The sequence below is a fragment of the Tyto alba genome, unplaced genomic scaffold, assembly GCF_018691265.1.
Source record: "Tyto alba isolate M040663 unplaced genomic scaffold, T.alba_DEE_v4.0 Super-Scaffold_14, whole genome shotgun sequence".
NCBI lineage: Eukaryota > Metazoa > Chordata > Aves > Strigiformes > Tytonidae > Tyto > Tyto alba.
Window position 1 is genome coordinate 60208853 of NW_024881276.1, and position 12346 is coordinate 60221198.

Here is a 12346-nt window from a genome sequence, read left to right on the forward strand (position 1 = left end):
GATGAAGTTCCAAGACCAATGTGGAAATTCAGTTTAATTTCTCAGTAACAACCACAATCAAGTATTAGAACAGGTTCTCCAAGTACAATTGCTGCTACTGAGCACCTTTATGGCAAGATTGAATAACTTGCCGAGAGGCACACTGAGATATAGCTTTCAGAATAAGCTATTCAGATAAGCAATAGAGAGGGTGTGCAAAAGGGAAATGTTGCCAGTAGATGGTCCATTCTGAAGCAAAAAGGGCATCCACAGAGGGACCAGCCGGTGGGTGTAATTCACATGCTACACATCCAACGTGCTCAGAAGACTTGCCTTGTTGCATGGGGACAGCGACTGAATCAGAGGTCTCTCTCTTAAACCACTCTTACAGGTGAGACAATTTTCCTTTTGCTTGAGGTGCAATCAGTATAATCCCTGGTTAGCACAAGCCTCACCATTTTCTGAAGCAGATTCTCTACGTGGACAGGTAGAATAAAGTTAACATCTGATTCAGGAGTATAAGAGCGCATGAACTGCCTGGCTGTGTCATGCACAATACTAAAACACAAACCCCACAAGAAACCACATAACACCAGAAGGGAAATTTTCCAGCTGTGACAGCAAGACCTCCTCTACAGCACAAATCATCACTTGCCTGCTGGGGACACACAGGGCCAGATTATTGCCCCAAAGCAGTTCAGGCCTCAGGGAGTTTCCTAAAGCATGCAGGCAGGCTAGCTACAGGGGTTTCTCAGTGACAAGAGGTTATTACTACAGATTAGTCTGGCCAGCTTCCTCGGCCTCTGTCTTGGCCAGACCTCTCCAAGAGTTGGCACTTCTCAGAAGGGTCAGGTGGCATGGGTTGTCCCCTGCTCTACTTATCAGTGACAAAGACTCAGCACAACATTTTGCAGGATCAGCCAGCCTAGGCAACTAGTTCTGGCTGAGAGTCAATGTGATAACACTGGGGTATGTATGTCAAGGAAAGCTATACTACATGTGAACGAGCAGTTTAGGATCTAGCAGCTGCTTTGCACACAGTTCTTGGCAAGACTCTCTTTTTCCAGCATGATGATTCAACTCTTTCCTACTAGGAAAATTACTAAGGTCTGGCAGGTTAACTACTCCCTTCGCCAGGCAATCTTGCCTATAGGATGTGGAAGTCATCTTTTTCTCAATGAGACAAAGCAGAGCAGATAGCAGCACTGCTACTGCGGCAAAATATGACCACTGTGTCTAACACCCCCACTCAAGTGATATGTTACACCCTTTGATATATCTCCCTTTTAAGTTGCTGGATAAATACAAACCCTGTATTATTGCTGAAAATAGCAACTTCATGTATAAGGTAGTGTCCTAAATATATAGTAAACAATACTCAAAATAAGCAGGCACGCAAAGAAAATTTTTCTCTCTCACAGGAACATCTATTCTGTCTCTGTAAGGGCACACTGGATATGGATTTCAAAAATATCAAATATTCCATTTTTATCACAGAAGGAAGGGGGGGCAGTAAGTGCATCTGCCAGAACAATGGCAACAAGTTGAAGAACCATTTGCCTAATGCCTCTCACTCCCCCATCACAAGACTGATCCATGCTGTGCAAGATGAGCTAAGGCTGGGTTCTGGCAGTACAACAGAACAGGACACTTATACTTGTATTTTCACTAACAGAACAATAGAGCAAGAACATCTTTATTCTTTAGTTCCTCTCAATTTTTACCATCACCCAAGTTCCTTCTGGAACTGAAAGAATAAATACTGCCACTTGCTTAAGCATAGCTATTTTGCTGTTTCAGTACCAGACCCTGCAAATCTAAGTTTGGTATTCTAGAAACTTAAGGATGTTACCCAAAATAATTCTGAAACTTTTATGATGAGATAAACTGAGGTAAGGGAGTTTCAGGTGACAAGCAGATGGTTTATGTTGCCCAGCCACGTTATCACTTCTCCATTTAAGTTCAGAGGGAAGCAATTACATCTTGAAAAGGGACTACACAAAATTCATGATTACTTCCACAGGATCACACTGCCTCTGGTAATCTCCACAGAAGTTTCAACTACAGGTGTTGTTACAAGGTCCTGAAGACTGGAATTTCTCCAGCATTATTTAACTGAGAGGCTAGAGCTTTTCAGAGATCTGGAGGGGATTAGAAGCAAACACACCTTTTACAGTTGATCTAGTCTTGATCTTGGAGTAGGAATAGCAGCGAATAAACTGCCAAATGCCCCTAGCTTTTATTTAGCTTTGAGGTGCTCAGCTCCCATTGACCATTAGTATGTTCAAGAATCAGGTCTTCAGACACACAGTGAAAGCACAAAGACTTTCAACCCCTAAATAACTTGAAGAGCAGTTGCTGACAGTTTCTCACCTGCTTGGCCAATGAAGTGAGGTGTGCAGGGCCCCTGACTTGGAGTAGCATATAAACTGGAGTGCATCACAGAACGGGCTGGAAGGCTCTAACTCAGCCACTATCTAGCAGGCCTAGGACTGTGCCTCGACAACGTGCTTTAAAGTCGAGACCAGAAAACGGTCAGAGAGGGCAAAACCAGAAACTGTCACTATAATGTAAGTGAAAGATGAACTGCCTCTCACTTAACTGACTAATCAGTAATTTGAGGCAGATCTATAGTCATGAGGAAAAAAAAAAAAAAATGTACCTTCAATAACATCTAAAATCAAGCATTCCTGTATATTCCATCAGTATTTCTCCACCACAGTGTATTTTTACACATTGGCCAGTAAGTTCCACAAATACTCTGTCAGCACTATTTAGATGCAAGAATTATTTGAGACAAGCAATGTTTAGCATAAGTTTATTCGCACAAAAAGACTCACTTCTTCCAGAGGTATGAGACAGATTTTCCAAGAGCTGACTTCTTTTAATAGTGAAAAATAATACAAGAGACAAACATAGCAAAAATGGCCTTCTAAATTTCAACAAGTGCAATTTTAATCAGAAAGACAAGCCCAATCCAGACACTTCAGTGAGTGGCCTTCTCTTCAATATGACTGAGAAAAAACGAGTGCTCCAACCATTCCCTCCAAAGCTTCTATAACTATAGCCCAGGATCCCACCTCATAGCTAGTTTAATTGAAATTAAAGAACATATATGAAATACACTTCACCACAATTAACAAACGGTTGAGTAAGACTTAGATGCAAAGGCTAGAAGTATTACTATCCATTTGGCTCTCCCAATGCCTAAATTAGACCAAGTTGCCAGTGACTATGGTCAACTTATTGCTTATCAGCGTGCCTAACAATTATGGCATCCTGACTGAAGGAATTGAGTGAGAGGGACAGTGAACAATACCATCACTACACCGACAACTTAGAATTGAAGCAATTTGTCCAAGTTCTCTCCTAAGAGGTCTTTTCCCAAACACTCATATAGTAATAAGCAGAGTTCACTACCAACATTAGTACTTACTGTAGTGATCAGAAACCCACAAAGCCTAGGCACAAAACATACCAAATGCTTAACCCCAGAACTCAATCCTGAAATACAGGTCTTCAAGTTTCAATAAAAAGCTTTAGGTATTTGAACTAGATTTAAATATTACCTACTGCTTTGTAGACAAGATTATGAATGTTAAAGGGTGAGGATCTTTTGAAAAATGGTTACTCAAAATCAAGCAGTAGTCTTCAACCTCCAGCTTAGTGATTGAACTAGCTGAAGACAAACACAGCAACAATTAAATATTGAGCTGAGGAAGCACGAAGCATGCTTTGCCTTACAACTTTTCCGAGTGACCATGGATCAGCATACAGATTTTATCAAAGTGACTAAAATCCAGTCTAATACTAGGTCTCCTTGGTAGCATCTTTATAAAATCAAAAAAAAAAAAAAAAAAATCTACCTTACAATGAAGAAGTCACACCAATAAACTGTAAGTCGAGGGGGACTTGGCAATAAATGTTGACAACAGATGCTTAACCTCAGGCTGGCTCAGCCCAGCAGAGCTTAAGCTACAGGAAGAAAACAGCTATTTTAAACCACACAGTCTAGTTTACTAGAAGCCTACTCCTGAGGAATTATGCACTGACATAAGACTTGCAGTCTAGTGTTACTGTAGCTTTGTTTTGATGGCACTGCTCAGAGGGAATGTGTTAGGGTAATAGTCTGAGGTATAGTAGTCTTTCTCTAACCTTTGCTTGACACACAAGTGAGTAAGAAAGGATAGAGCAGGTTTGCAGAGGCATCATTAAGTACCAAAGGGAGACAGAATCAAGCAGGTGGCCTATACGTGGCCTAGGGTCATCACTTAACTTTTACCCAGCGCTTATCTCATGTTACTCCTTGCTACGGGGGCCACCATAAACCTGAACTCAAACCAGCTAGCATACGCCAAATTAAGCCACTGCTACATGCAACATCAGGCTGCTAGGACAACTTGAAACAGACAGGGGTGGACTACTTGCAACACATTGATGAAAAGCTACTGAGTATTCCAGCTTTACCTTCCAAGTCAGGGCTGTCTTGAAAGCAACTATATCAACAGTTTCCCAGCAATCCCTTACACAGTCAAGCAAATGCAGTAGGTAGTGTGCAGCATCAGGGTACAGTTTAACTATTCAAGAGCTTAACATCCAGGCTACAAAGCATCAATATTTCTAATATGCAAGAGCAACTTGAGATCCAGGCAGGGAGTACAGCAATCCTGCAAAGCTTAAATCCAGGCAGTGAGCTGTTCAGAAAGCAGCCATTCAACATAAAGCTTTCTTAGAGACCTCAACAACAGGTTACATTAGCAAAAGCACGATATTTATGGCGGGAACCTTGAATTCTCCATAGCTCAGTAGGAATCCATTAAAGCCTTCTTGCACTTCCTTTTCCAGTAGATGCACCCAGCCTGACATTCAGCAGCCAAGGCATTCAAAGACTAGTAAAACACAAGTCTGTTTCAAGCTTGTGAGCACTCCTCCTGAGCATCTGACCACTTCTTCCACATGAGCTGATACACAGGAACAGCTTCTAAAGATCAGCCATGGGACCACACGAGACAGATACATGAGTCCAAGCTATTCCATATGCAAAGCAAACAGCGTCACTCTAGGCAATGGTTTACTTCAGCAATGGGTATAGCTTAGGTTGGCTTTAAAAACAGCTATTTGAGATGACAGTAATTACAAACTCCTAAGCAAAAGGCTTCCTTCTTTCTAGTGATAGTCCAGTAGTAAGCCTGCATTAAGTTTAACACACTTAACACTGGCATCATACTAGTTTTTAAAAAGCCTTCCAAACAGTCAGTCTTGGGTGAGAGATGCCTTGTTTGTAAGCTACATCAAGCCACAGTTAGTGAAAAAGCCTGGGTTTACTTTCAAGTTTAGCTACTTTGGCTAGCTACTCAGGAAGCCTTTAATGAAAAAAACCACAACAGAAGACACCGAATTATTTGCCTATTTGCTACTGAAGTTGTTTACAAGACTGTTCAAAAAATTAAGCTAAAGCATACTTGGCTACAGCCTGCTTTCAAGATGGTACCCCTCCCTGCCTTCCTAAGCTAAATGAAAAAAGTCAGAACAAAAAAGTACCCCAACGGCTTTATTGAGGCACTCTTTATGAAGTAGTTACGAAAAATGAGAGAACTCGCAATGTAACTAGAAGTTTTTGGTCCTGTGAGAAACAGCAGTAAAAAACTACCTGTTCAAGTGCTGCACTGCTACTGTTCTCTACCTTGAACAGCAACCACACATTGGTGTTTCACCTGCTTTCTGCTTTACCTTCTAAGGTTAAATCATTTGTTTGATCAAGGCACTTCGGTCTCACAAGCTTGCAGAGACAACTAGAAGTCATTTAAAAAGGTTTAGCAGACAAGTATTCTTAAACATTGCACAAGCACATATTAAGCAGCTCTAAGAGTTGCCTTTCTAGTCTACTTCTCTGGTTAAACAAACACAAGATCATTTGCTATATGTACTTTACTATTGCAGTTCAGTGAAAATCATCCAGTTAATATACCAATTTCTAATACAGCTATATACATAACCAGGGAATTTTTAACCTTCCTTATAAAACACAGGAGTTTCAAAGCAGCAAGTTCAGCACATACCCTTTATGAAGGTCAGCACCCTACACCTCCGAGGGAGTACATACTCTTCCAGAGGCTATTCTGAAAATAGGGGCAGACTTTCACCACATACAGCCTCCGTGGAGAGCTCTGCTTAGGGTTTATATACCTCTTCAAGTGCAGGTTAAGACTAGTACAGAGGAAGAATTTTACTCTAACCGCTCAAAATACCATCTTGTACAGTGACCCGGTGATAGCGATAAACCAGTAAGCTCAACTCTTAAGTGGTGACAGAAAGACAAGCCTTCAGGACCTGCCTGAAGTTGTACAAGAAGAAATTAATTTTAGGAGGCACGTAGGAATTTATACTGTGACAGGAACGCACATCATCCTGCAACTCAAAGTGGTTTGGGGATTTTTTTTTTTTTGGCTTTTGGAGTTTGTTTGCGGTTTTGGGGGGGGGGGGGGAAGGTATTGATTTTTTTTTTTTTTTTTTTTTTTTTTGATTGCTGTAGACCTGAGGAAGAAAGTTGGGCCAAACCTCGGTGTAAGAGCTGTGCTACTTTCCAACTGTGTCAAAAATGGTTTTGAAAGATGCAGGCAGAAAGGCTTTATCTTGAGCCTGGACTTGACAGTATTTTCCCATCCTAGCTTTTCAAACTGTGGTTCTAATTCCATTTAAGACTTCAATTCCTCATTCCAAGGACTTTCCACATTAGGAAGTTTTAGATCGTGCTTTGGTGCACATTTAGAGATGCCACCTTCCAAATTTTTGTACTCAAGAAAAATTTAGCCAGCTTATGCTGTAGAGATGGACTAACTAATCCACCTTCAACTTCCAATAAATTAATCTTGAATTTGAGGCAGGACCATAGATCCCTAGGTACTACAGGAAACAACATTTAGGCCCTCTACAAGACCAAGAGTATCCATATAGTTACCAGTTCTACACAGTCAGAAAGCAGAAACAGCCCAAGTTTGACACAAGCCCACTCTTGCACAACTAATTCAATAGAAAATTGTCCAGAACTTGAACTGAGGAAGTGTAGAGTTATGAGGTTAGGCAATAAAGCAGAATTTTGCTGCTATTCCAGGAGTGGCTTCTGCTCTGCTGAAGACATTTTACAGTCTTTCCTCTATTAACTAACCTAGATTACTGAATACTCCACTTAGATCCCATGTTAATAGCCACTTCTGGAGCTAGTACTGTTTTGTAACTATTCCTCTTAACATTCAGCTGCTGCTTCTCTTCTCCTAATGGAGAGGTAATAAGGCTTCTTGGTATTTGGATAAATATGTTGAAAGGTTCATAGCAGGTCACCTGGTTGCATATTCCTACTGCACACCAGGAAACAGACAGTCCAATGCAGTCATGTTTCCATCAGAAAACCTCCAACTAACAGCTATTACTTGCCTATATATATACTCAGCATCTTGGCTTTCAGTAGCCTCCACTCAAGAATACTCAGGTGAAACAATCAATTGCAAGGCAACCAAGTGGGGTAGGACTGGCTGTACGGCACAGGAGCGTTTGCAAGATAGTAGTTGCTGAAGTTGACATCACTAACGTAAGGTGCTGGCTGATAGTAACAGGTAACATTAGTGGCATTAGGGATGATGTTCTGTTCTGCCAGTACTCTGAGTGCAAGCAGAGAAATCAAGTTGAGAGTCTGCCTTCGCTCATGTCCCATGAGACAGACTGTGCTCTCATTCACCACCCTGCGCAGAATCATGAGGTAGTCATATTTCCTCCTTTCTTCTTTGGAGAAGTGGTTCTGGAGGTAGGTCTCTAGTTTGCGCTGCTGATCCAGGATGTCTGGGAAGTCTATGAAGAAGCGGGAGCACATGTAGCGCTCTAATGTTTTGATCTCATCCTTATCCATGGGCCTGAAGTCTCGTACTAAGAGATTACTATACTTCAGAAGCCCACCACCTCGGATCTCTTCAGGATTTTTGGTAGCTATCAGCTTGTTCTGGAGGTGATCAAAAGCTGCTTCAAAGTCTCCATACATGCTCTCCCCGATCACAGTGGGATGGAAGTGCTCTGACATGGGGGTTTCTGAGTAGTCATAGTAAAAGAGCAGGGAGTCCAGTATGATTTGGAAGGAGTCCACACTGAACTCAAACTGTCGCCTTATACAGTCTACAAACTTCAGCTCCACATTCCTGCCATGCTTGTTGGAAAGCGATATCAAGCTCCAGCGGTCAGATTCTGTGTACACTTTGACTAGCTTCTGGATGTAGGCTTCCTTCAATGTTACTGGACTGATTTTTAGCTTGCTTACTCCTTCTGGCAAGAAATTCAAGAGGGATCGCAACACCACATCTCGAACTAACTGAAACTCTGCCTCACTTGGAAGAGAAACTTGAAAAATGAGATCCAGGTCTTTGCATCCCAGCCCATTATCCTTGACCAGAACATGACCAGCTGCAGAGCCATTCAGACGGACATCATGTACCACAATGCCTGCTTCGCTCAGCCTACTCCGAACTGTATGAACAATGTCCTTCAGAGTTATCTTCAGCGTTGGAAAGTTACCTCGTCCATGGATTGGAACCACCTCTGTAAGAACCTCATGCAGACGGCTGACCTGCTCCCAGTTCAGTACACTGCATGACATGCAGTCTGTGTTAATTCCTTTGCCTGCCATCTTAAGGTTTTTCTTCTCCAAAGAAACTGTAGGGAGGTGGAATAAAAAAAGAAAGAGTCAGACTGTTTATGTTTCCTAGATATATCCTATGCTCTACTTTTCTGCCTACACACACAGACAAACTAGAAAGAGATAATTCTATGTAAAAATTATTTTTCGGGAAGCTTTTCACCTGAAACACAGCTTCTCTATTAGTGCAGGCACAAAATTTTATCTGTCCTTGCCCTTTTTGTGGTGAGGTAGAATTAAGTACTTCAGCAAAGCAGTTTGTGTCAAAGGGAAATTATCAACAAAGATGGCACATAAGCTTTACCTAAACTTAATATCATCTGCAGCACCAGCTGATGCCAGAGGAGACATAAGTGCAAAGCACTTCTGAAAGTTAAGCTCTGAACTTGTTTCATTATACATAAAGCTCAAACATCTCTCTCCAGCTAACACAACAGTGGAAGACATTCAGGTGTTAGTTTCAGAACTTTGAGATCCAATCCACTGAAAGTACTTTAATTATACCACAGACATAAGACTTATTCCATTACATAAGTTTTGAAGTTCTTAGCCATCCAGCATCTACCGCCCATGGGATAAGGACCAAGTACACCTTGCTCCTGCAAAAGGCTAAAGCACTTCAGCACCCTTGACAGAATTTCAGCTACAAAGTCAGACAACACAACTATTCAATTTGCACTCCAGTCTTCATATGCAACTATTTACTCTTCTTCAGGCACACTGCATAATCAAACTACCTTTCTGGAAATATTCATGCTTGCCCCAACCTTTTGGTCATTTGTGGAGGGCAAACAAGCTTTTAAGAGATGGCATACACTCAAATGAGGTTAAAGCACATATCATGTTTGTGCTGCGCTTTAATACCATTTACTTAAGAACCTTAAAACCAGGCATGGGTCACAGCCTCATCTGAACTTTTGCACTTCTTAAGGAGTCTCGTCACAGCTGACCAGATGATTCTCTTGTGCTTAAGTGGCTTGTGTTTTGAAGTATGCAGATACTTACATATGTTCTACAGTCATGCAACTCCAACTGGTATTAATACACTTTTCTCTTTTTAAGTGTTCCAGGTTTCTATTGTGGCCAGGTGCTTCCTGACAGCTACAGACAGATTCAGGCCTCACCTTCTTCTGCCCCAAGTACATGTGAAGACTGCAGCTGCCAAGGTCAGACTTCAGGTTGTTAACTCTTGTCTACCAGAGACTGTTTAAAACCCAAACATATCATTTCCTAACATGCATGAACACAGCCCATGAAAGACCTTTTAAGCAAGATTCAAAGAGCAGCTATTGTCATTTCATGCCTGTCTTCCTCCAGATTTTAATTTTTGAGCAGTTCATTTGACCTAACGCTTCCTCTGTAGAAGAGAGTCAAATCCTTGATAAAATATACAGCAAGGTAAAAATGCTCCCAGGGAAGCAGTTTCTACCCTTGAGCATGAGCTGCTACATTACAAGCTCTGCTGCTGTGGGTCACATCAGCTCCAGCAGACACAAAACAAGCCTGGGATTCACAAAATTATTAGTCCAGGACAAATCAAGGGGTTCTTCACACTCAGTCATTAAGGTTGCAATGCAGCATAAACCCAGAGGCATCAAGCCTGCCAGCAGTTGCCCTAAGGCACTTCAAACACATTAAAGTACATTTTCATCTTAGAACCACTGTGCTTTCATTAAATCCTTCAGATCACTAAAGAACATAAGAGCCTCCTATGACTTCTTGCTTAAGCTGCAAGTGTTTTCAGCTACTACCTCTGAAAGCGTTCCCTCTCCTCCTTCCTGTCTGTAGCTTTCTCGGCAGCCAAGACAGCATGGACAGCCCACCCAGCAACCAGAAGGGACTGTGAACAGTGCTCCCCATCCCACCGCACACACCCGGTTCTGCTTGGTGATCCTCACCTAGGAGAGCAACATGTATTGCTGCCCTTGTGGGGGGTGAAAAGGATGTATTTCGTTTCCAATTCAGTGCAGAGTTTAATTCTCAGGCCGTCAGCCTATGGCAGCTCCCACCCCCAAATCACTCACGTTTGCCTACTTTGCAAGATTTATGTTAGCGACGACACGCTCCTGGTGACTTTAATGTATTTGGGACACCAGCAGTTCGCATGCCTCTTGTTTCACCACCACCACCGTTTTCCATCACAAGAAGATCCGACACAACTCTGAAGCCGAGATAGGTACTTCCTATCTTTTGTACCAAGGGTAGAGAGCACTGTAACTTCACTTGGATGCAAACGTCAAATCAGAGGCAGCGAGAGTGAGGACAACAGACCTTCACCTTTGTCATGCTGAAGTACGTTACTCTGCAGCAGCTGTAGGTTTTCCCCTGTAAGACAGGCAGCTTGCCACAACACCTAAAAAACTTTAGGCGGCCGTACCTACAGCAAGCAGCACCCCTGCGACCCTACAGCGCTACAAGTCCCCTCCAAACCGCAGCGGCACCGCGCGGGGGGGGGAGGCTGAGCTTCCTTCGCAAGACGCTTTCTCCGGAGCGGAGAGCTGAGCGGGCTCTGCGACACCCTGAGGGGCGACTCAGCCCCGCGCGCGCGGCAACGGGGCCGTTGAGCCGCTCCAAGGGAGAGCTACCAAGCGCTGCCCGCGAGGGGACGCCGCCTCCTCAGTGACCCCGGCCCGCCGCCCGGCTCTGCCCCGGAGCGGAGCCGAGCCCCGAGCCGCCTCCCCCCGGCCCGGCCCCGCCGCTCACCGGTCAGCTCAGCCGCGCCGCGCTCCCCGAGCGACCGCGCCAGCCTCACGCCCGCACCGTCCCCCCCCTTCCACCCACCCTCGCCCGCCCTTTATGGCCGCGGCCCCGCCCCGCCCCGCCCCGCCGTGAGGTAACCGGCGGGCGGGGCGCGAGGCGGCCGCCCCAGTAACGGCCGCCGCCGTGGGGCTCCCACCCCCGCCGCGGGGGAGCCGGGGGCGGGTTTGGCCGCCGTTCGGGCAGCCGGGCGCTCGGCCCGGGAGCCCGGCGGGGATCGGCGTGGGGAAAGGGCGGGGGAGGCCGCCCGTGGCATGGAGGGGCCCCCCACAGGTAGCGGCGGCGGGGGGGAGGGGGAGCGGTCGCCTTCCGTCCCGTGTTCCCCCCCCCCCCCCCCCCCCCCCCCAAATGTACCAAGGGAATAACAGAAGATAAGGAAGTGAACTACAACGAAAAGCAGACTGCAATACATGGTTTTCCCTAGGTACCTTGTCCCGGACGGCTGTCAGCACAGATCCAAAATTTCCAGGCTCTGCTGCAGAGTTTACTAACGGTGCCACATCGGAAACAGCCGAACTAGGAGTTAACACCAAACCTGCAAGGACACGGCAAAAGCGTTGAAACAGCGTGTTACTGAAAAGCACAGCTGCCGGGCTGTGGGAGGCACTGGAGACGTTACACAGGAAGCAATGAATGACTTGGAGATACAGAGTAATAAAAATCGGCTGGCGTTTTATAGGACACAGCGCAAGATCATGCACTGTGGAGAGAAAAGCTACAATTTCTGCTCTAAACCCTCGGTGTTTCAGCAAAAGAGGACAGAAAGGACCTGGGGTATTTGCCTTTTGTAGGATAATCAGGGCTCGGTAGAGGGGGAAAAAAAGCAAAAGTTATCTTAGGACAGGCCAGTCGACATCTTTCTGGTAGAGCTAAAAAAGTATTTACAATGCATTGGGGAAAAAGCCCAACACATCTGTTACACTGTTTGGTCAT

General features: G+C 44.4%; 1 protein-coding gene across 1 annotated transcript; it reads right to left on the reverse strand.

Moving 5' to 3' along the window:
• Window positions 1-2781: 2781 nt before the first annotated feature.
• On the reverse strand, window positions 2782-11411 carry TENT5C (terminal nucleotidyltransferase 5C). The gene is made up of 2 exons (XM_032995705.2): window positions 11360-11411; window positions 2782-8673 (listed from the first exon to the last, which is right to left on the reverse strand). Exon 2 carries the CDS (start codon window positions 8645-8647, stop codon window positions 7475-7477), a length of 1173 nt encoding a protein of 390 aa, XP_032851596.1. The 5' UTR covers window positions 8648-8673; window positions 11360-11411; the 3' UTR covers window positions 2782-7474.
• Between the last annotated feature and the right edge of the window lie 935 nt (window positions 11412-12346).

What these genes read in the sequence shown, in the direction of transcription:
- TENT5C (XM_032995705.2), bottom strand. Translation starts at nt 8,647, where the DNA reads ATGGCAGGCAAAGGAATTAACACAGACTGCATGTCATGCAGTGTACTG.